Raw genomic sequence first — 22,524 nt, 5'->3', positions numbered from 1 at the left:
AAATACGTCGTCTTTGTGAGCCTGGGCTGCTATAACAGAAATACCATAGACTGGGTGGCTTAAACAACATAAATTTATTTCTCACAGTTCTGGAGTCTGGAAGTCCAAAATCGAATGCTGACTGATTTAGTGCCTAGTGAGAGCCCCCTTCCTGGTTTGCAGATGGTCACCTTCTTGGTATATCCTTACATGGCAGAGAGAGATCATCTCTCTCATGTCTCTTCTTATAAGGGCACTCATCTCATTCAAGAGGGCTCCACTCTCATGACCTAATTACCTCCCAAAGGCCCCACCTCCAAATATCATCATTTTGGGAATTAGGGCTTCAACACACGAGTTTTAGGGGGACACAAACATTCGGTCCATAGTATATGTACATATGCCATTTGTATTTGTAAGGTATTTTGTAGCATAATAGTAAATAGCTTTATAAAATATCAGAGGGGCAGAATTTAAGGTTTTTCCCTGCTTTTAAAGTATAGAGTTGAATGTGTCTTCTCATTAAGTTCTTTAGGTCTTCTATATCCTTATCTATTCATCTAGTTGGTCTGTCATGGACTGACTGGAAGAATAGTCTCCTGCTACTGCTGTGTTTCTCCCCTTTTCTTGTATTTCTTATTTTGATTTATGAATTCTGATGGTATATTTGCTTTCATAAATAGTTTATTGAAGCACTTCTTGATATAAATTCTTTCTTGTCATATTTGATGCTTTCCATCTGAATTAAGCATTTTCTGATATTAATATCAAAATTATTGATTTCTGTAATATTTTCCTAGTTATTTTGCTTATCCTTTTACTTGTAACATTTTGGAGTCCTTTATTGTCAATGTGTATTGTGTATATTAAAGATAATTGGGTTTTATTTTTTATCTGTTCCTAAATTTTCTTTTGGTGGTCTAGTGGTTAGGATTCAGCACTCTCATGGCTGTGGCCCTGGTCAGGGAACCATACCGTCTGTCTGTTGGTTGTCATACTGTGGCAGCTGTGTGTTGCCGTGAAGCTGAAAGCCATGTCACCTGTATTTCAAACACCAGCAGGGTCACCCATGATAGACAGGTTTCAGCGGAGCTTACAGATTAAGACAGACTAAGAAGGATCTTGCCCCCCACTTCTGAAAAAATTGTCCATGAAAACCCTATGAAGAGCAGCAGAGCATTGTCTGATGGAACACCAATGGGGTAAAAAGACCAGGTAGGGTTCTGCTTTGCTGTACACAGGGTGGCCATGAGTTGGAATCGACTTAATGGCACTAACAAAAAGTCTTTTATTTAACAAATATTTTATACTATTTACATTTGTATATGACATATATCCTCAATATATATTTTTTTCTGCCATTTTGTTTTAAACCTTTTATTTTTAATACTTCATTAGGTTTTAATCTTTTGCTCCACAGAATGTGTTTTGTTTACTTTTGTTTGTCTTTTCATTCTAATAATTTGGAAATTTGCTTTTTCTTCCAATGAATTGTAACCTTTATAACTTGATTTGTCACCTTTAGGCAGCATCTATCAACTTTCCACTGTAAAAATGAAGAACTAATATACTACCTCTCACTCCCACTGAGACGAGGCATTCCCCCAACTGCGCCGTCTAATTTTTGCTCATTATATTATTATTTTTAGTTCTTCTCAGTTATATCTTTAACTAACATGTTATAATATCCTTTTCTTGAGCTATCACCTAGAGACAATATCTGTTTAACACCCCCCCACTGTGGAAGATGCTTCAATCAACAAAAGTAAGTTTGTTATGTCTCACCTTTTCCTTCTCATTCTACCAATCTGTTTTTATTAGTCATATTGCTACTTCAACGTTGTGGTTAAAACATTTATATTCTATGCAAAAACTTTAATCTCAAATTTCACAAAACCAGACATCTAAGAAGCTCTTTAGATTCAACAATCTACAGATTCAGTGCAATCTCTATCAAAATTCCATGACATTTTTCACAGAAATAGAACAAACAATCCTAAAATCTGTATGGATGCTCAAAAGACCCCAAATAGCCAAAGCAATCTTGAGAAAGAAGAACAAAGCTGGAGGCATCATGATGCTTCATTTCAAACTATATTACAAAGTTATAGTAATCAAAACAGTATGGTATTGGATAAAAACAGACACATAGATCAATGGAACAGAAAACAGATCCCAGAAATAAACCCACACATATATGGTTAATCAATTTACGACAAAGCAACCAAAAACATACAGTGGGGAAAGGACAGTCTCTCCAATAAATGGTGTTGGGAAAACTGAACAGCCATATGCAAAAAAATGAAACTGGACCACTGTCTTACAGCAAAGACAAAAATCCACTCAAAATGGATTAAAGACTTGAACGTAAGACCTGAAACCATTCCTAGAAGAAAACATAGGCGGTAGCTCCTTGACATCAGTCTTGGCAATGGTTTTTTGGATTTGACACCAAAAGCAAAGGCATCAAAAGCAAAAATAAACAAAGTTTCTTAAAGTTTAGTTTGGGACTCCATCAAACTAAAAAGCTTCTATACATCAAAGGAAACCACCAACAAAATGAAAGAGCAACCTACAGAATGGGAGAAAATATTTGCAAATCATATATTTCGTAAGCGGTTAATATCCAAAATATATAAAGAACTCATACAACTTAATAGCAAAAAAAAAAAAACTGATTAAAAAGTGGGCAAAGGATCCGAACAGATATTTTTCCAAGAAGACACACAGATGGCAAACAGGTATATCAAAAGGTCCTCAACACCACTAATCATCAGGGAAATGCAAATCAAAACCCCAATGAGATATCACCTCACATCTGTTAGAATGGCTGTTATTATAAAGACAAGAAATAGCAACCGTTGGCCAGGATGGGGAGAAAAGGGAATCCTCGTACACCATTAGTGGGAATGTAAATTGGTGCAGCCACTATGGAAAACAGTATGGAGGTCTTTCAAAAAATTAAAAATAGAACTACCTTATGATCCAGCAATGCCAGTTCTAGGTATTTATCCAGAGGAAACAAAAACACTAACTCAAAAAGATATATACACCCCCATGTTCATTGCAGCATTATTTACAATAGCCAAGACATGCAACAACCCAAGTGTCCCCTGAAAGATGAATGGATAAAGAACATGTGGGTGGTGTATATATATGTATCTACACAATGTAATATTACTCAGACTTAAAAAAGAAAGAAATCTTGCCATTTGCAGTAACATGAATGGATCGTGAAGACATTATGCTAAATGAAATGTCAGACAGAGAAAGACAGACACTTATAATCTCACTAACATGCAGAATCTAAAAATCCACCCCTCCCCCCCACAAAAAGCAAACTCATAGATACAAAGAACAGATTGGTGGTTGCTGGAGGCGTAAGGTGTGGTGGTGAAATGGGTGAGGGGGCGTCAAAAGATACAAAATTCTAGTTATAAAAGACATGCGTCATGGGGATGTAATATACAGCATACAGTGACTGTACAATATACAGTGACTGGAGTTAATAAAACTGTATTGTATATTTGAAAGAGGTTAAGAGAGTAGATCTTAAAAGTTCTTACACACACACACACAAAATCTGATGGACATTAATTAGACTTATTGTGATGATCATTTCACAATAGATACAAATATCAAATCACTATGTTTTACACCTGAAACTAATATAATGTTATATGTCAATTATATCTCAAGTAAACAAAAAAAGAATTTGGGAGAAAAAAAAGATTACTTACCAGAATATCTAAATTATTTTTCAGTTAAATCTGTACCATATGAAAGCCATCTAATGTGCATTTGTTTATACCTGATGAAATTGGAATTATAATGAAATTGGAAATCAATCCCCATATACTATGTGCAATAAAATGCTGCATTATTAATTATATCAGCACTTGGGTCACTAAGAAAATAAAATTTTTTTTTATTGAATTTTCAAGTTAAAGAAAATTTGCAGCTGTCATGAGGCTAGACATCTAAGAAACTTTTCAGATCCAAGAGTAACCCATCTCAGTTCAGACACATGCTTGTACCGAAGCCAGAACTGGGCTGAGCTAAGGCTCAAGGCAAATTGCTGTTTACCTTTCTGAGTTTTCTCTGACCCGGACATCCACACATATGAATGTTTGCTGGGTTAGAGAGCACTCAGCAGATGTTCAAGGCGTACCTTTGCAAATTGGGTGATTTATCCACGTCGATTTCCTCCTCTGATTGGATACAAATCTATGACAGGAACTTAGGTTCTTCATTCTAAACTTGGAAGGATTGCTACTCCTTCCTGAGTCTGTACTGGGGCAGAATTCCACTTCTTGAGTAACCCATTTGGTTTCTGACTGAAGCCTTGATCTAGGAGAATTCAAAGCCCTACCTTGGAAACTGCCAAGTTACCATGAGCTTGGACTTTCTGCATTTCATGTTGGCTGCCTCACAGAAACTTTATGATGCTAAGAAAAAACAAATAGCAGAGCCAAGGGGCATTATATCTGGGTGGACATGATAATGCATTACACTGCAATGTAAGCTCTGAGCTGTGGACTAGTTGTGAAAAAGCCTAGCCCATCTCATTGATGTGCTGAAGGATTGTGAAAAAATCTTTAGCCTTCAGAAGTGATAAATGAGCGTACTCCATTTTCATTTAAGCCATGGAAATACTTTAAAAAAAAACAGCCTTAGGATAGATCATATATGATGCTGAATCTGGGCAAAACATTCTCTGATAGCAGAAGCAGAGATGATAGCAAGTGTTGAAAAATAATGAGACCATTGAACAAGGTATCTGAAAATAATTGCAAAGAAATAAAAGGTTAACAGCTGTATCCAGTTCCTATTTCTCTTGGGTTTGTCTTACCAATTTATGCAACTATTTGGATACCTTGATCAGAGATAAATGAAATCACTTATTGCTTAAAATAGAAAGTGATTTATTACCTAGCAGCATCTTGACAGAAAAGGATTTAGCCATTATTCCATACATGTTTGGATGAGAAAAACAGAAAGAAAAAATAGTGTAGAATGGGGCAGTCTGAATGAATTTTAGAGTCTTGCAAGTGAGTAAGCAGCAGTCTGACTCAAGCAGTGAAAGAATGTCTGCTTCCATTTATTTTAATAACTATTTTAATACATATTGTGAACCTTATTCTTAGGATATAGAGTTGCATTTTAATATTTTAGAAATTTTCATGGATTCTGAGACTAACAGGTACTGAGGAAAGGCATTAATACTTTTCCTCCTGGCTTTGTCATCATTCACCAGAAAGAGTCGTTGCTGCATAAAAGGAAGAGAATTCAAATTAGGCTAGAAGCACCCAAAGGGTGAGGGTCATTTTTTTTTAAATGTACAACATTCCACACTGCACCATATATATGAAAACCATTACATGAAATGATAAAAAAGAAACTATCAAAATGCACATTTCTTCCATTATTAAAAGAAAAGAGCTGAAATGTTAATCATTGAAAATTTCCAGTAATACAAAGTAGACCCAAGTGTGGTACTGAACCCAGGAATAAGGGTCTTTTGCACATTCAAGGAGAAAGAAAGAATTTGGCATTTATTCCACAATGCAATTTCACACTCATAATTTTAGGAAGTCATTAGCTACTTGACATAAAAATGATACTTCAGACTTCCAGTTTTTGGTTCAGCATGCAAGGAACTTAGAAGTTGCCACTCCATCCTAACAACCAGTAAAAAGCTGAACAAATTGAAAAATGAACAATTCTTAGATCCCTCAGAGAATTGAGATCACAGGGCAAACCACTGCTCCCAAAATTTAAGAGAGAGACAGGAGAATAAAGAGAATCACAACTTACCTGAGCAGAAACCTCTGAAGGAACCAGTGCTAAGATAGGAAAACCACAACTGCAATTAATGAATTGTTGGAGGCTTACTGTGGACAAGCCTGCGAGTTAGAACCTCCAGCGGGTCCCAGTCATAGGGGATCCCCATGCTATTGTGAGTTTTACTTCCAGAAGCTCAAACGAGTTTCTCACAGTGAATATCAAATCCTCTCATGCTTCCGGCAGGGCAAGGGGACAAGGAACCATTTTGTAATATGCCAGAGCGCTCTGTTCTTCTTAACAAGGCCTGATCTCAGGGGAATCTAGTTAACCGGAGCCTAATGTGCTGGGCTTTTATCAGAGCTTAACTGACCTGGGGCAAGGGAAATACCCAACTCCAGCCCCCCTAGCCACGCTGTCTCACCTAAAAGGAGGGAGGAGGAAACAGAGAAGTATTTGTGAAGTTCACAGCCCAGGAACACAGGCTCATGAAAAGCTGAGACCAGTCACAGGAACAGAGAATGCTTCCCTTCTTCCCTCACCACTACATCACTAAAGGCCTATTTACCCTCGTTCCTTTTACCTAGTACATCATGTCCACCTTTCAACAAAAAACTATAGGGCATAGTAAAAGGCAAAAACACAGTTGGAAGAGACTGAGCAAGCATCAGAACCAGAGTCAGATATGGCGCAAATGTTGGAATTATCAGACCAAGAATTTTAAAGAATTAGGATTAAAATGCTAACGTATTTGATGGGAAAGTAGACAATACACAAAACCAGGTGGATAATGTAAGCACAGAGATAAAAATTCTAAGAAAGAATAAAAGAGAAATGCTAGAGGTCAAGAATACTGTAACAGAAATGAAGAATGCATTTGATGGACTCGTAGTAGACTGGACACAGCTGATGAAAGAATCTCTGAGCTTGACGATATGACAATAGAAACTTCTAAAACTGAAATGCAAAGAGAAAGAAGACAGAAAAAAAACAATTTCTAAGAACTGGGGGCCAACTACACAATGTATAACATACACATAGTGGGAAAGCAGAAGGAAAAAAAAAGAGAAAGGAACAGAAACAATATTTAAGCAACGACTGAGGATTTTCCCCAAATTAATGTCAGACACTAAACCACAGATGAAACAGAGAAAGTTGGTGAAAGAATATACAAATAGACCAATGGAACAGAATAGGGAACTCAGAAATGACCCAATAAATACAGTCAACTGATCTTTGACAAAGGAGCAAAGGCAATACAATGGAGCAAAGACAGTCTTTTCAACAAATGGTGCTGGAACAACTGGACATCCACATGCAAAAAAACGAATCTAGACAAAGACCTTACACCCTTCACAAAAATTAACACAAATGGATCATAGACCTAAGTGTAAAATATAAAACTCCTAGAAGATAACATAGGAGAAAACCTAGACGACCTTGGATCATGATGATGACTTTTAGATAGATCATCAAGGTAGGATCTGTGAAAGAAATAATTGATAAGCTGGAGTATTTTAAAATCAAAAACTTCTGCTCTATGAAAGACAAGGTCAAGAGAATGAGAAGACAAAGAAGAAAGACCGGAAGAAAATATTTGCAAAAGACACATCTGATAAAGGACTGTTATCCAAAATATACAAAGAATTTCTAAAACTCAACAATAAGAAAATAAACAAATGATTAAAAAATAGACCAAAGATCTTAACAGACACCTCACCAAAGAAGATATACAGATGGCAAATAAGCATACGAAAAGATGTTCAATACCATATGTCATTAGGGAATTGCAAATTAAAACAATTAGATGCCACTACACACCTATTAGAATGCCAAAATCTGGAACATTGACAACACCAAATGCTGGTGAGGATGTGGACTAACAGGAACGCTCATTCATTGCCAGTGACAATGCAAAATGTCACAGCCACTTTGGAAGACAGTTTGGCAGTTTCTTACAAAACTGAACATACTTGCCACACGATCCAGCAATCGTACTCCTTGGCATTTACCTAAATGAATTAAAAACTTCTGCCCACACCAAAACCTGCACATAAGTGTTTATAGCAGCTTTATTTATAACTGCCAAAACTTAGAAACAACTAAGATGTCCTTTAGTAAGTGAATGGATAAACCGTGATACATCTGGACAAGGAATATTATTCAGCACTAAAAAGAAATGAGCTATCAAGCAAGCCATGAAAAGATACGGAGGAACCTTAAATGCATATTACTAAGTGAAAGAAGCCCATCTGAAAAGGCTACATATACATACACAGTGTATGATTCCAACTATATGACATTCTGGAAAGGGCAAAACTATGGAGACAGTAAAAGGATCAGTGATTGTTAGGGATTAGCAGGGAGGAAGGGATGACTAGGTAGAGCACAGAGGATCTTTTTAGGACAGTGAAACTATTCTGTACAATACTACAATAGTGGATACACGTCATTATACGTTTGTCAAAACCCATAGAATGTCCAACACCAAGAGTGAACCCTAATGTAAACTATAGGCTTTGGGTCATAATGATGTGTCAATGTAGGTTCATCAGTTGTAACAAATGTACCACTTTGATGCAGGGTTTGATGTAGGTCAATATTGGGGAGGTTGCACATGTGGGGGTCAGGGAGTATATGGGATCTCTCTGTATTTTCTGCTCAATTTTGCTGTAAAGCTAAAACTACTCTAAAAATAAAGTTTATAAATTTATAAAAATATGATATTTTACTTACATAAGATTATCCCTGTATTAAAAATAATATTTGCTATTTTTATAGCAGCATTTTCCCAAAAAGGTTAGGACTTTTCCAGAAATTATCTCATGGACATTTTTTTTCCTCATCTTTATTTCTATGACGTGGTCAGCTGCTGGAAATGCCAGGATGTCACTTATATGGTGGAAAGTAAAGTGATTTAAACAGAGCTGCCCAGAAGGTTCATCTTAGAGCTGAACAGGTTAAATCAGGATTTGAGACCACTAATTTACCCTTTCCATGTTTACACCCATGACTCCAGTCTGTAAGAATCTTTTGAGTGAGTAGTCAGCCCAGCAATGAATTTTATGTCATTCTGTTAATTCTAGAAAATCACATTTATTTATTTATTTATTTTTGTGAGGAAGATCAGCCCTGAGCTAACATCCATGCAAATCCTCCTCTTTTTGCTGAGGAAGACTGGCCCTGGGCTAACATCTGTGCCCATCTTCCTCCACTTTATACAGGATGCCTCCACAGCATGGCCTGACAAGCTGTGCCTCCGTGTGCGCCCGGGGTCCGAACCCAGGCCGCCAGCAGCGGAGTGTGCGCACTTAACTGCTACACCACAGGGCCGGCCCTAGAAAATCACATTTATGTCTCTTCCTTCTTAATCCTTCTACAATAATAATTTTGGTAAATTCGAGTTTCAACAAAATATTTCAGTAACTCTTAAAGCTACTCTATATAATTTTCTAGTAGGTAGCACATTCATTTGGAGTTTTCAAATATTATACAGTTTACAAGTTATGCCAATTCTATGAGGAAGAATAGTGTCAGTATCTTTTCTTTTCAGGTGAGTAAACGTGTCAAGTGAAATGAATTACCTTGATCAAGACCACACAAGGTGTCAAACTGGAAATCTGTCACCAGTCCTGCCAACTCCACATTCCCTCTTGTTTCTATCATTATCAAATGATAATGATTTAGAGTATATTCCTCTCAATCCTAGAAAGATTGTGAAGTAGTATAAACAAAAGCCACTTCTACAGCACTGCAAAAATAGACAATGAAGATATTAAGGTATATAGACAGAAGGATGGAGACTTAAATAATGACTGTGACTAACCGTAAAATAGAGATCAGAATTCCTTAAATATCATTGCAAAATCTTCTTTGCATTATAAAGCAATGTTACTTGGAAGAGTGTGGTCTGTATGTGGTGAGATGAGAGGAAAGTGGGGAGGAGGTACAAGGAAGGGTGAAGTGATCCCCATAGACCAGCAGAGAGGAATCAAATCAACATCTTTAAGTTCTACTTAGGAATGTTACAGGCCTTCTATTCTAATCAACAAAGTAATAACTATGTGCAAGCTTTAAGTAACAAGATGCTGAGAACAGCTGTGAATAAAAATGAGAAGAAATCCACTGCGACCAGAGGATTTGGGTACTGGCTGATCACACCCATCAGAGCTGAGGTCACCAGCCAGCTCTGTCATTAGATAAAAGGCCACTGCTTCTCAAAGCAGTTGCTGGTGTTCTCAGACTCCTCTGAGGCTTTCCTCGGAGAATTGTTTTTCCCTTAGCCTCTGAACCAGTTTCTAACATTGTAAGAGTTCTGACTATACAGTGGTGAGTCTTATTTTTAAAAAAATGAATAATTCAGGATGTAGACACCCCAGTAAATGTTTTCCTTGAAGTCATCACCTTGGCAGGTGACACGACTATTCTAAGAGATGCTGTCTTGCTTAAATTAGTCTGCCTTTGAAACCAGTAACAGTCAAAAAGAAAATTTGTCTTGTATTATGTAACATATAGAGTTATATGACCATGTTTTAATACATTATGCTTAATTTTTAAGCTTTTGTTTAATGGTGCTGTGGCTTTTTACTAATGATGTTTAATACTGACTTTTGCTTTAAAAGTGCCTAAAGTATTTAACGAAGTACATAATGTTCTTGTATTTGTTCATTCAGTCAAAATCAATTAACAGAAAACTATTTTATATTTACCAGGTGCTAAGTTCATAGAAGAATCAGTTGCCCTACCAAGGGATATGGCACTTTTTTTAGTAACCAAAAGGCGTTTTCTCATAATTAATACAGCCACATGATTCCTCATTCTAGGTTTAAGGGTATTCACTGGCAATCACCTTACACGTGTCTCTACGAGGGAAAGTACCAATATTTTGAGGCTCTGTATATTTTTTCATAGCTTTTTTCCCTCCTTTTCTCCACTTTCTAAATAATATATTCTTTCTGGAGATCAACATTTCAGCTTAGCCTGTCAAGGTTCGCTTTCAACATCTCAGGCAAGGAAGAAAAATCCTGCCTTTCATTTTGGTGTTTTAAATTTATCTTTGTCAAGTAACTCAACCCCAGTTTGTTTTCTGCCAAAAGTGAAATCTACCTGCAACACAAATAAAATATTCAGGACTTTTTTTTTTACTAAATAAATTCACAGCCACAATTCAAACATAAAGGACAGCAATTGCTATTTATCAATGCCTAGCTCTTTAGTGAGTGGAAATGTTAAAGAGAATCTTTTTAAAACTAGCGCAATATGAAGAAAGCAGTCAATCCAGTTCTTATAACATAGTCATTCATTTTTAATGGTTTCTATTAGCTGGGCATCCATCCTGGAAAAAGTCTCAAGGGGTTTTTTTTACAAAGTTAAGGGACCCCTGTCCGGGTATAGTCATAAGCAATGGCATGATTAAATAACTTTGTGTATAAATGTGTTTTTTCTGAATGGCAATTCATAAATAAATCCTCGTGCTAAGAGTTTATGTATTATATGGAGCCCAGGACCCTTGAGTAAAGTCATCCTCCAATTCAATGCTTCACTGGAAAGGCACAAATGAGGAGGACTCTTTCATGGCCCAATAATTATTCTGAGGATCTTTTAAGAAAAAAGGAATCTAGTGCCTATCATGTTTTTTCTGGTAAAATGAGTACATCAGAAATCTATACATTTGAGGAGAACCAGCTCATGGAATTTTCAGTAAATAAGTGCTCACTTAAATGTATAACCTTTCTGGCCCTCAGTTTTTCTGGATTTAAAATTAAAAGATGGTAGAAAATGTGCTCTGAGCTCCTTCCCAGCTCCTACATTGTATGAGTCAATGGCCGTGTTTTGAGTAGAGATCATGGTCCCCTGCTTGGACGATCAGAAATCAGGGTTGTGGTAACCAAGTGAGGTGCCAAAGCAGCTCATACGGGCTTGTGAGAGCCAATTGTTAAATTTTCAGGAATTTTGTGAACCCGTTGTTAAACACAACCATTATTAAAATTAAAGTATATAAAGTTACAATTTAATGTTATATTTTAAAAAGTAATAAATACTCAAAATTTAGCAATTTTAATTATTTTACTACTTTTTACTGTTAGTTATACCCTTGAGGTCATTTACATCTATTGTGTCTATATTGTAGAAACACTATATAATGGTGTGCTACTGAGCATCTCTTCCTAACTCCACATTCAGTGACGTCATGTTGGTAGCTTCAAATTGGCCATGGTGGGAGTACTTACACCACAGAAATGGGAAAATGCTACAAATCAGTGCCTTTTAATTTTTTCGGATTGCTGGTTGTTTAAACATTGACCTGCATACCACTGGGGTCACCAGGCTGAGACTAAGGAAAGGAGAGAGCTGTGGATTTAAGTAAGAGCCTCAGCATGCCACCACAAAGCAGACTACACATGTTTCCACAAAGCAGATTCCACAAGGCATATTTTTACCTAGGTACACCTGGGTCATATATTCTCTTTAGCCTGATGCAAGTCTGGTCCCATGAGGAAGAGAGAGAAGGAAGAGTCTTAATTTCAAGTGCAATTCTAAGAAAGTTTAGGTTGGACCAATGGGAGCCTTTGAGCCAAAGTCACCTGTCAAAGGAGTCCCTCATTTTACAGAAAAGGGCTTTCCTGAGTTTCCCTCTTGCATTCAATCATTGCCTGAGAGCAGCCGGTCAAAAGCATGACCTTGGCACAAATATTGCGGAGGTAGCCACAGGGACAAAGGCAGAGACAGGGGAAGTGCAGGGAAGAGGATGGTGGGGGCTGGAGGGAGAATAAAGACCAGCAAATAGTATGACTTGGCTATAATATAGGACTCATGGAAGCAAAGAGTGGGAGATGTTGAGTGTAACATTTCCAATTAAAATGCACACCCTAGCAATATCTATTGAAAAATACAACGGAAATACTCTTGACATACAAAACCTCTGGAGCCGGGGCTCTCAGTTTTGTGGGTCAAGTATCAAAGAGCTGACTTGAGGTTTGAAATAAAGGAAGAAAGTATTTTGCTAGACAGCCAGGCTCTTGTTACCCTGTACCCCTTTAGGTTACCAGCTTCCTGAACTCGCAGCTTTCATCATGAATTATTACAATTATTGTAGGATGGAACAGAAGGAGCAACATTTGCAAGCCACCTAACAAGAACGCTGAGGAAGAACAAAGGCAAACCTGACATTGTCAAAGTAAGCAGAAGCCATTATTTCATTCATTCATTCACTCAATCAATCAATCAGTCAATCAATCTTGATTGAACTCCTGTCATGTGCCAGATACTATTGAGTATTCCAGTGATGAAGCGTAAACCATGCAGAGAAGATCTTGCCCTTATGGAGCTTACATTCTAGTTGCGAAAGACCAACAATAAATGAATAAACAAAAAGACTGAATAATATAACTTCAGATACTAAGCCTCAAGAACACAATCAAGGGGTGTAATAGAATATAGGATGATGATGCTACCCCACACAGGTGGTCAGGAAAGGCCTTTCTCAGGAAGTGATGATTGAGCAGCAGCCGAGATTAGAGTTTTCCCTTTTTCTGTTGAAGACTATAATTCGACTCCCACTATTTTAGCTCCTTTTGCCTAAGAAAAGTTGCATGCAAACTAATACAACTTCAACTTTATATTGACTCATTTCTACTTACCATCAGCTCAAGAGCTAACAGATGTTCTAGATAAACACGCTGATGCAGAGTAGTCTGTACTAGTTTCTTAGTTCCAAAAGCATTTATTTAAAAAAAAATCCTCCCAATATTTTTGGAGATAATAGCAAATTTTTAAAAATGATAATAACTAGAATCCCATGAATGTATAAGAAAGACCATAAGGATATTTTTTAAATTTTTACTTTTCTTAAAAAACGGTTTTTCCTTTTGTATTTTCTCCTTAAATTATGCTAAGTGTGAAAAACAAACAAGTTCTTGCACATTTAAATATGTACAATTCAAGTATTATTATCTTGAATTATTAAATTCCATCCAATTTTGGATAATTTGTTAATATACAAAACATCAGGGCCCAGAAAGAACCAAAACCCCCTTCTTTTTTGTTACACACAAGATTTAGATATTTAATCTGAAGCAAAATAATCATTTTGGCTTTCCTCCACATTCACATGTTGATATACTGATTTAATTATTATATAACATAAAAATAGATTATTGTCAAGCCAGGTTTACCAGCCATCTATACAAAACAGGTAATAAGAAAGATTGTCTCTTTCCCATTAACTATAAAATCAGTCTTACGACACGACTCCAAACATTGGAACTTGATGACAAATACTAGCTCTGCTTTCTTCATAATCCTTTGTGGTATAGCATGCTTGGTAGAACTGAGGCATGGAACTCAGCATTGAGCCTCCAAATCTGCATGTGATATGTAACGACTACTGTGTTGATACACTTTGGCTTTTGTCTACAATCACTGAATCCTTTACCTTAATTTCAGTATGCCATCTACAGTTCTCTTCTAAACACTTGGGAAATAGTGTCTCAAGTCATGGCTGGACCTTCAGAGAGGACAGTGATCTTGTCTGTTCTTCTAATTGTCCTAATGTCCAAGATGAAGCTAAAACGAAACTAGCCTGTACTACTAGATAGAAGCCTAGAAAATAGGAAGGCTCAAATGTTAGTTCTGCAGTGTAGTCTCTGTTTTGTGGAGTATTTATTGGAAAGTTATAAGAAATTAATGGATTTCAAGTTCTGCTCTTAAGAGCACTTGTTCCGTAAACCTCTCAATCATATGCCAATCATCAAATATACCATGGCAGACTGGCCACTTTGTGAAATATGTGGATTTTCCAATTGTTCTATCATCAGCAAAGAAGTCCAGGTCAGGGCCGGCCCCGTGGCTTGGCGGTTCAGTGCGCGGGCTCCGCTGCTGGCGGCCCGGGTTCGGATCCCGGGCGCGCACAGAAGCACCGCTTCTCAGGCCATGCTGAGGTCGCGTCCCATGTACAGGAACTAGAAGGATGTGCATCTATGACATACAACTATCTACTGGGGCTTTGGGGGAAAAAATTAAAAAAAATAAAAAAAAAAAAGAAGTCCACGTCATCAACATAGGAGGAAGTACAAACTGCCATAAGCTAACAGCCATGCAAGGCTTCCAATTTTGTTCTTGATCACATTTTTATTGATTCCTTTATACCAATTCAACACAAGATGATAAACTGGTGCTTTGGTATTTCTAGCTTATCCTGTACCCGTCTATCCCATAGGCTCCTTTTCCTGTTGCCTCTGTCGTTTCCCGGTCTATGCTAATTGGGTCAGAGATTTCAAACAGAACGGAACCGGGGCTATTTAACAATCTGCTGTCGAGTAGCCACGCTGTCCTAGGAAGAGGGTCAGCTGATGTTGCAGCAGGAGAATAGCAGGCAGCTACACAATCTAATTTGTTGGGCAGTCCCCCGCCCTTTCCTGCTCCCTCCCCAATACTTTCTCTATTCAATCTAAGTATCTTTCCTTTGTAAACAATCTGTTAATTCTGCTTGTACCATTTTAAGTTTGTTTTTCTAGCCTTAGAGTTCAGAAATTTCACCAGGATTTGTCTCCGTATTTTTTTTCATTAATTCCATTTCATTAGTCCAGTAGATCCTTTCATATCTGAAAGAAAGACCTAAAAATCTGAAAGATTCACACTATAGAAGGGCATAGTTTATGGAAGTTTTCTTCTATTATTTCTATGATTACTACTTCTCCATGGTTTCTTTTTTCTCCATGTGGATTAGTGATTGTTTCAGTATTAGGTATCTTGGACTAGTTTTCCTGTTTTTCTCACTCATGATTACCATTTTTGGAATTCTCTCTTGATTGCATTTCAACTTCCAAAACACGAATTCAGCCTCAGCAGTTTCCATACTCTGTTTGTTTTTACATTCCTCCATTGAATTTTTCAACTAGGAAGTCATTATTTTAAGTTCCAGGAAACTCCCTGGTCCTATAATTATATACCTTTAAGAATTTAAATCATATTTTATTTAGGTTTCCTTCCATTTTTCTACATTAGCTCCACCTCCATAATAGAGGCTTATTATAGTTTTCCAGTTTAGCCTCTTTTCCTTCTATCTGGGCTGCAATATTCTCTTCAAGTGGCTTGTGATCTTTCTCTGCCTATTCATGTTGGCAGTGTGCTGGTTTTCAACACCTCTGTGGATCTCTCTGGTTCTTTCTTGTGTATTGACACTCAGGATAGGATTTTTTCCTTCAATGGGCAGCCAGGGATCCCCTTGGCCCCTTTGTGGATGTAGAGGCAGAAGGCCTCTCAGTTCACAAGTCCAAGTAGGGACAGGTTGACCTTAGCCCAATGTGGAAACTACCCCTCCTGAGATGCCATCACGCAAGAGACAGTGAGCCTCTCTCATTGCTGCGTCATGCAAATAGCAGTGACATTCTTCCTTTGCTTTCTCTTTGTGTTTCCCCAGGTCAGCTGGCTCTCCCCAGGCACTCTCTCCACAGTCTACCCCCAGCAACTCCCATTTTCATTTTGCCCCCCATCTGCCCCTTCTTTCAAGGACTTGAGTCTCACTGTGTGTGGAACCTCTTCATGTTGCCAAGGTCAGCCTTTGACTTTTCTGGTTGGCTGTATTCTCCAGGATGGGAATGTGAGGCCAGGTCACCTTCTTCCCAGAAACCCACATCCAAATGTTTTAGAAGCATTCTCGGTTTTTAGAAAGATAACATGTTACTGGAAGATGAAATCATATTATTATTGCTTTCCTAAATTACTACTCTAGAAATAAAATGTATGGAATTTTGTGATAGTACAAAAATAGGTCAGGATGTGGTCATGTGAACATGTAGCTTTTATAATATTCATTAAATGCTCACTTCTGATTTACCAGTCTCATTACTCATCTGGTTATTGCAAACTGGCTCATATTATTAGCTATTTTTTCAAAATAGTATGATAGCTAACATTTACCAGCTATCTACTATGTGTCAGGCACTGAAGTAAATGTTTTGTATAAAGTTATTCAATTCTCACAAAACCCTATGAAATAGGTACTATTATTTCCAACATACTATAATATAGAATCCAAGGCCCTGAGAAGTTGAGTAAATTACCAAAGTCATATAGCTAGTAAGATGCTTTATTTTCCTAATTAAATAATGAGCTACTTGAAAATAGCTTGTTTTATATTTCTCTGCATCCCCAACTGTGCTTGGCACTCAGGCCCTCAGTAAATAAACAGTTATTGAGAGAAAAAGCATTTATTCATATTTGATCCCTAGAACACAGGCTATAAGTGAATGCTTCAAAATATTTTAATTATAAAAGAAGTATTAACAGGCTACTGAGATTTAAAAAACAAATCCCTATAAGACAACCTAAAGCTATTTACAAAAGACCTGACTCCCAGCCACTAACCTGGGTTCCGGGGATCCAAATATGAATAAAATGTTGCCTGGGTCTTTAAAAGAACAAGTAGTCTGAAGGGAAAGCAGATACACGAACGATTAAATATGATACAATGTAATTGTTTTAAAATGTATATATAAAGTGCCAAGGGGCTGCACATAAAAAAAATATTAATTTTTCCAGTGGGATTATAAGTTTTTTCTTCTCATTAATTAACAATAGAATCAGACATAGAAATAGACACTACGTTAACGTTTTTTACTAGAAAGTTTATTGCATTAATCTATAAACTCATTTGGTGATATAAATGACAATGTTTAGGCTAATACTGATGAAAGTTTATCATCTTTGGAAAATAGAGATATTTTAACACTGAAAAGATTTTTTGTTTGCTACAATCAAGAAAATCCTAATGTAGTTTGATTTTTTTTTCCTTTTAAAAATATATATTGCGATTTGTTCATATAAAAATGAAGCCTGGACTAAATGCTGAACTAGAATAAGCAGCCCCAGTGTTAGGACACCAATATTAAGAAGACCTTAAAAGGGCAGTTTGCCGCATATCTTTAGTTAAGAAACAAGCACCCATCCACACCATATGATTCACACTTGCATATCTATGTACACTTTCATGACATAAAACCTTTAAGACCAAAATATCTCTTAAATGTTTAGTTTGAATAATAAAGACATGTTACCCAAAGATAGAAAATTTATTATTTTAAAAAAAGTAGCCTTAAAACTTTTTTATGATTTCATCTTATTTTAAGTGGTAAATGGACTTCTAATATCGACATGAATTCTAAACGGTATCGTGACACTCTTGTGCAACTTTTGCGATATTTACAGTTTACAAATCCCCAGTAATTGACAACTTCTGTGGCTCTTTGGAGTCCAGGTGACCACATTTTCATAAAGTTGTTTGCATTTCTTACAACACACCGTTGTTGTGCTAATGGATTTGGTTGGAACAGGTTATAATTGTCCTATTATAAAATTCTCCACTGGTTTTCCTGAAATTGGTGAATACAGTTTTCCATAGAGATAATGCTAAACACATTAAACTCTCTGTTAACATTACTGTTATAGTATGAGAGAGAATTTATATCAAGATTGTAAATAATTATGAAATATTCCTTATCACAGAACTAACTACAAATAACATATTCCCCATATTAAAGCAAGCATGTGAGCTATCATTTGGGCCAGTTTTGATGTATTTATATATGAATACAAACAGTTTATAAATTTTCTGATATATCAACCTCCAGGAAAAGAATAATAGTTTGGCTAACATTCCTACATGAATGGCTCTTGCTGGGTGTCATTCACTGCTTTGACTACTAAAGGATACAGGGAAGAAATTATTTTTAGGGTCCCATAATAACATGAATTTAAAGGTCATGAGAACAGATTCACTATGTGTGAAGAATGACATCACCATAAATTAAATTTGATATATCTGGAAAAGTTCTAAAAGGTAGTAATTTCAGGGAGAAAATTTCATCAGGTCCTTTTGCCTTTTCTTTAATTCTCATTCTGACGAAAGTATTTCTCTCTTTACACAAATGTATATCAAAATATCTAGAAAATTTTGACTTCTCAACTATCCAACTATAACATGTAGTTTTACAATACCAAAATTCTATGTGTGTTCTGATGTTTGAAAAGTCCCGAGTGAACCCTGATAAGTAAGAATCGCCTCAGGTACAAATGTTGATTCAGGAGAGCAGCTATCCTGAGCAATTGATTCGTCAGAAAGGACGTGCAGGGAGGGACGGCACTGCCCCTTCAGAGTCCACATCTGCTGTCCTGGTTTTCTACTTGAGTTGCTGTTGCCTTTGTACATTAAGCTTTCATTATTTTTTTATAGTGGAATGAGAAAAGAAACAGGTGTGGTTTTTTTACCTAGCTCCAGCGAGTAATGGGAAACTCAGACTTACCATGGAGCTCTGAAGAGATAACCCTTAAAAAAGGAAGAGGAAAAATGTCTTATTTTTTTCTTACCAAAAAGGACTCTTTGTGGCTACTGACCCACAAGTGTCTCAATTAGATGCCTACCCCCTAAAGTCAAGGGTCAGCCAGTGGTTAATTGTTGGAATAAATCAGTTGTTTCTAAGATGTGTTCCAGGCAATTTCATATTTCCTTGAATTAACTTTGGGGTTCCCCAAAAGAAAGAGCCATCAAAGGAGTGAATGCTCCAACCTGACCAAACCACTATCACAGGTGCAGGTGTGACATGAAATCACAGGATATCCCAACTCAATAACTGGTAAGGACAATGCCTTATGTATACTCCTAGCAGAACAGGAGCATGATATGTATTTGTTCATCGAATCACTGAGACAGGAGACCACATAGGGTTTCATGTCTTTAAAAGATTGATGACCACTGTTTTCTCTCATGAAGTTGCTTCCTCATTCAGCCTTTCCATCCTTCAGCTTGCTCAGGTATGTCAAAGAGAAACTGGCTCTCTTGTGTCATATCGGCATTCTCTTGAGACTGCTACATTGGAGTGAAAAATGTTATTGCATGATAAATATGCACAGGATGAGCATTCATTCTGGTTTGCCTGGAACAGTCCAGATTTAATCCCATTGCAAGATAATTATTAATGCCCTCATTTACTCTCAAAAGTGTCCCAGTTTGGATGATCAATTATGTGATCACTCTAACGAAGGTCTTGAGTAAGATCAGTCTGTGGTACTTGTTCAATACCAATGGCTCCCTGCTTCCCCTTACTCTGGTTTAACCGAGACTCAGAACCCACAGATCAAAAGGAACTCCATTTTGGTATATTAAAAAGCTTCCCTATTTCAATTATAAGTCATTCACCTACGGTTACTGTACTATTTTAATAATGACCAATTTTAATAGATTTGATTTATATATTTTCATCTCATCCCTCCAAAAGAAAAAAGAACAATGTATTTTTATCAAGCAAAAAGATAAGTGGCAATAATATAAGAAACAATGAACATAATATAATTTTTTTCATTAACAATCCAAACACTACAAAACATAGAATATACAACTTAGAAACAGAAATACAAATTAATGAAAAAATGGGGTACATGTCATATTAGCAATGCAAAAGACCAGCTTAAGCATAGTTTCTCTAAATCAATGATTAATAAAAGGAAAGTGCCCTTTTCACAAATATGCACAAAAATATTTCAGTCACTTCTAGGGAAAAATTAATCAAAACTATCTGCTAATTCTATATTACAACATGTATTACTAATGGTTTACAAAACTTAAGCATCTTCTTACACTTAAAATTTACAACCTTTTCTAATTATTATACACTCATTCAATCCAGTCTGTCAAAAATAAAATTATTTCATTTCTATATTTATGAAATAATTATTGATATGTTATGGATCTCAAGTGGTGAATGTGTATGATGGGGATCAGAATAATGTCACGGATCTAAAGTGGGCCAAGGGTCAAACAGAGAGAAGAATCACCTCTGCCTGGCACATCTGTATGTTGATTCTTGAAATAATTCTAGTATTTCTCAAATCATTCTAATGGTGCATTTCTTCATCCTAAAAGAAGTCTAGAGTTTTCATATTTAAATTTGCTATCCACTTCTAGAGTTTATTCAAAGTCTATCCAGGTATACCACTTGACAGAATGCTTCCTCCTGGGTTCATATTGTCCCTACAATTCTGAGTCCAGCTGAAAAAAAATAAACAAGGCGATAGGGACTCAATAATATGCCCTTTTTCCTCTGCATGTTTAGTGATTCAGACTAAATTTTATGGTAAACTGCACAATCGTAGGTACAGCTCTATGACGCAAATGAGAAAGAAAATATTTAAATTTAAATTTTTCCAGCAATAATACCGATGTCCACTGCAACCCATGACTCTGAAGGAGTTCTGCAAGTTCATGCTTTTAGCCAAGCTTTTACAATAAGTCATGCCTCATGGGTGCAGTTCTAAAACTAACGAGAATGGGAAATCACATTGATATCTCCTTCCGAGCCACCTAGACAAAAGGGACCTATGGTCAGTCAGCCTCAGCTATGAGCTTTCTGGTTTACGTCCAACAACTGCCTACCAAGTAGATTAACATTCACATAAGGTGGCAAACTTGAGGATGGAGAAGAACCGAACCGCAGTTCTGGAAAGGGTTCCAGCGGTTACCGAGTGCTCCTTTGGTGTCATTCGCTGCTGCTGCTGCTGCTGCTGCTGCCACCATCCTCTCGCTTGGGGGAGGATGAACTGTCTCGGACTGGCAGCAGGTCATAATGGCAAGGGATGTGACTGTTCTTTGGGAGGTCATATGGATCCTGGGTGAGATGTCCATTATTGCTGAATATTCCTTGGACAACACTCACTGTAGGTTCTGTGACAACCAGGGACATATTAATTTAACAGCAATGGAAAATTTTAAAAAAATAGAATATAGCATTTCTCGCAAATATCAAACACATTAAAGAGCTTTATTAAAAATACAAGGAAATATTATTTTTAAAAATAAACGATCCTTTTATAATCACATAGAGGTGGCTACTCTGAGGTTGGTAGACCCACTGACATACACAAACGGTGTTCAGAGAAAAAAGATGACTGTATAGTTGGGATGAAGACATCAAGGGAATATACAGAAACCCTGAATATGAATCATTGTCTGAAAAATACCTTAGAGATAATCTAATCCAAATCCCTTACTCTATAGGTGAGAAGACTGAGGGCCTTGTAGGTTAACTCAATTCATGGAAACACCTAACAAGTTGACAACTTTAGGACTCATAACTCAGTCTCTCAGTTGAGTTACCATCTTACAGTGGTGGGCTAACACCACAGTTTAAAAGAGAATTGTTACTGACTTTTCAAAAATAAATTTAGTTCACTACAACCTTCCATTTAAAAAAGCTGTCTTAATTCTTTAAATAGTTGTGTATCTTTTCAGTGACGTGTGAATTTATGAATGAATTACTAGTTACTAGATTTAAATTAGCCACTTCGTTTACAAGTAGTAGAGAAGTTTTTAAAGTTAAATCACAAATACTGACAGAGAGATAGGGAGAAAGAAAAATTAAAACATATAGCCCTACTATCTAGCCATGATAGCTCTGTTTTCACTTTTTCCAAATGGTTTTACAAGGGGCAATCAAAATAACTCTAATTTTAAATTGACTTTTTATTAATTGTATCACACAGTCACATCTGAGAATATTACTGACATATTAGACAAATTTAAAAGTAAAATGTTTCAATGCTGCTAAAAGCATTACATTAATAAAATGAATGCAACCAGGAAATGGAAACACCTGTTTAATGCACTTGAACCATTTGTTTTGGTTAACTCAACATATTAGCTAATATGATACATATGCCAGTCCACAAGTGTGGTAAAATATTCACTACGGTTACAAAACAAAAGATGGA

At 36.6% G+C, this 22,524-nt stretch overlaps 1 protein-coding gene across 1 annotated transcript in view; it reads right to left on the bottom strand.

Annotated features, from left to right (window-relative positions):
* Positions 1 to 18,294: 18,294 nt before the first annotated feature.
* Positions 18,295 to 22,524, bottom strand: part of MEGF10 (multiple EGF like domains 10) — a 121,227-nt gene continuing 116,997 nt past the window's right edge. Inside the window, exon 24 of the mRNA XM_058539742.1 lies at positions 18,295 to 21,478. Within this exon, the coding sequence (XP_058395725.1) occupies positions 21,294 to 21,478 (185 nt within the window). The 3' untranslated portion in view covers positions 18,295 to 21,293. The remainder of the gene's footprint in view (positions 21,479 to 22,524) is intronic.

This window comes from Diceros bicornis, chromosome 1 (genome assembly GCF_020826845.1).
Source record: "Diceros bicornis minor isolate mBicDic1 chromosome 1, mDicBic1.mat.cur, whole genome shotgun sequence".
NCBI classification, from domain to species: Eukaryota; Metazoa; Chordata; class Mammalia; order Perissodactyla; family Rhinocerotidae; genus Diceros; species Diceros bicornis.
The sequence above is the reverse complement of the archived record's forward strand: the minus strand, read 5'-3'. Positions and strand labels throughout refer to the sequence as shown.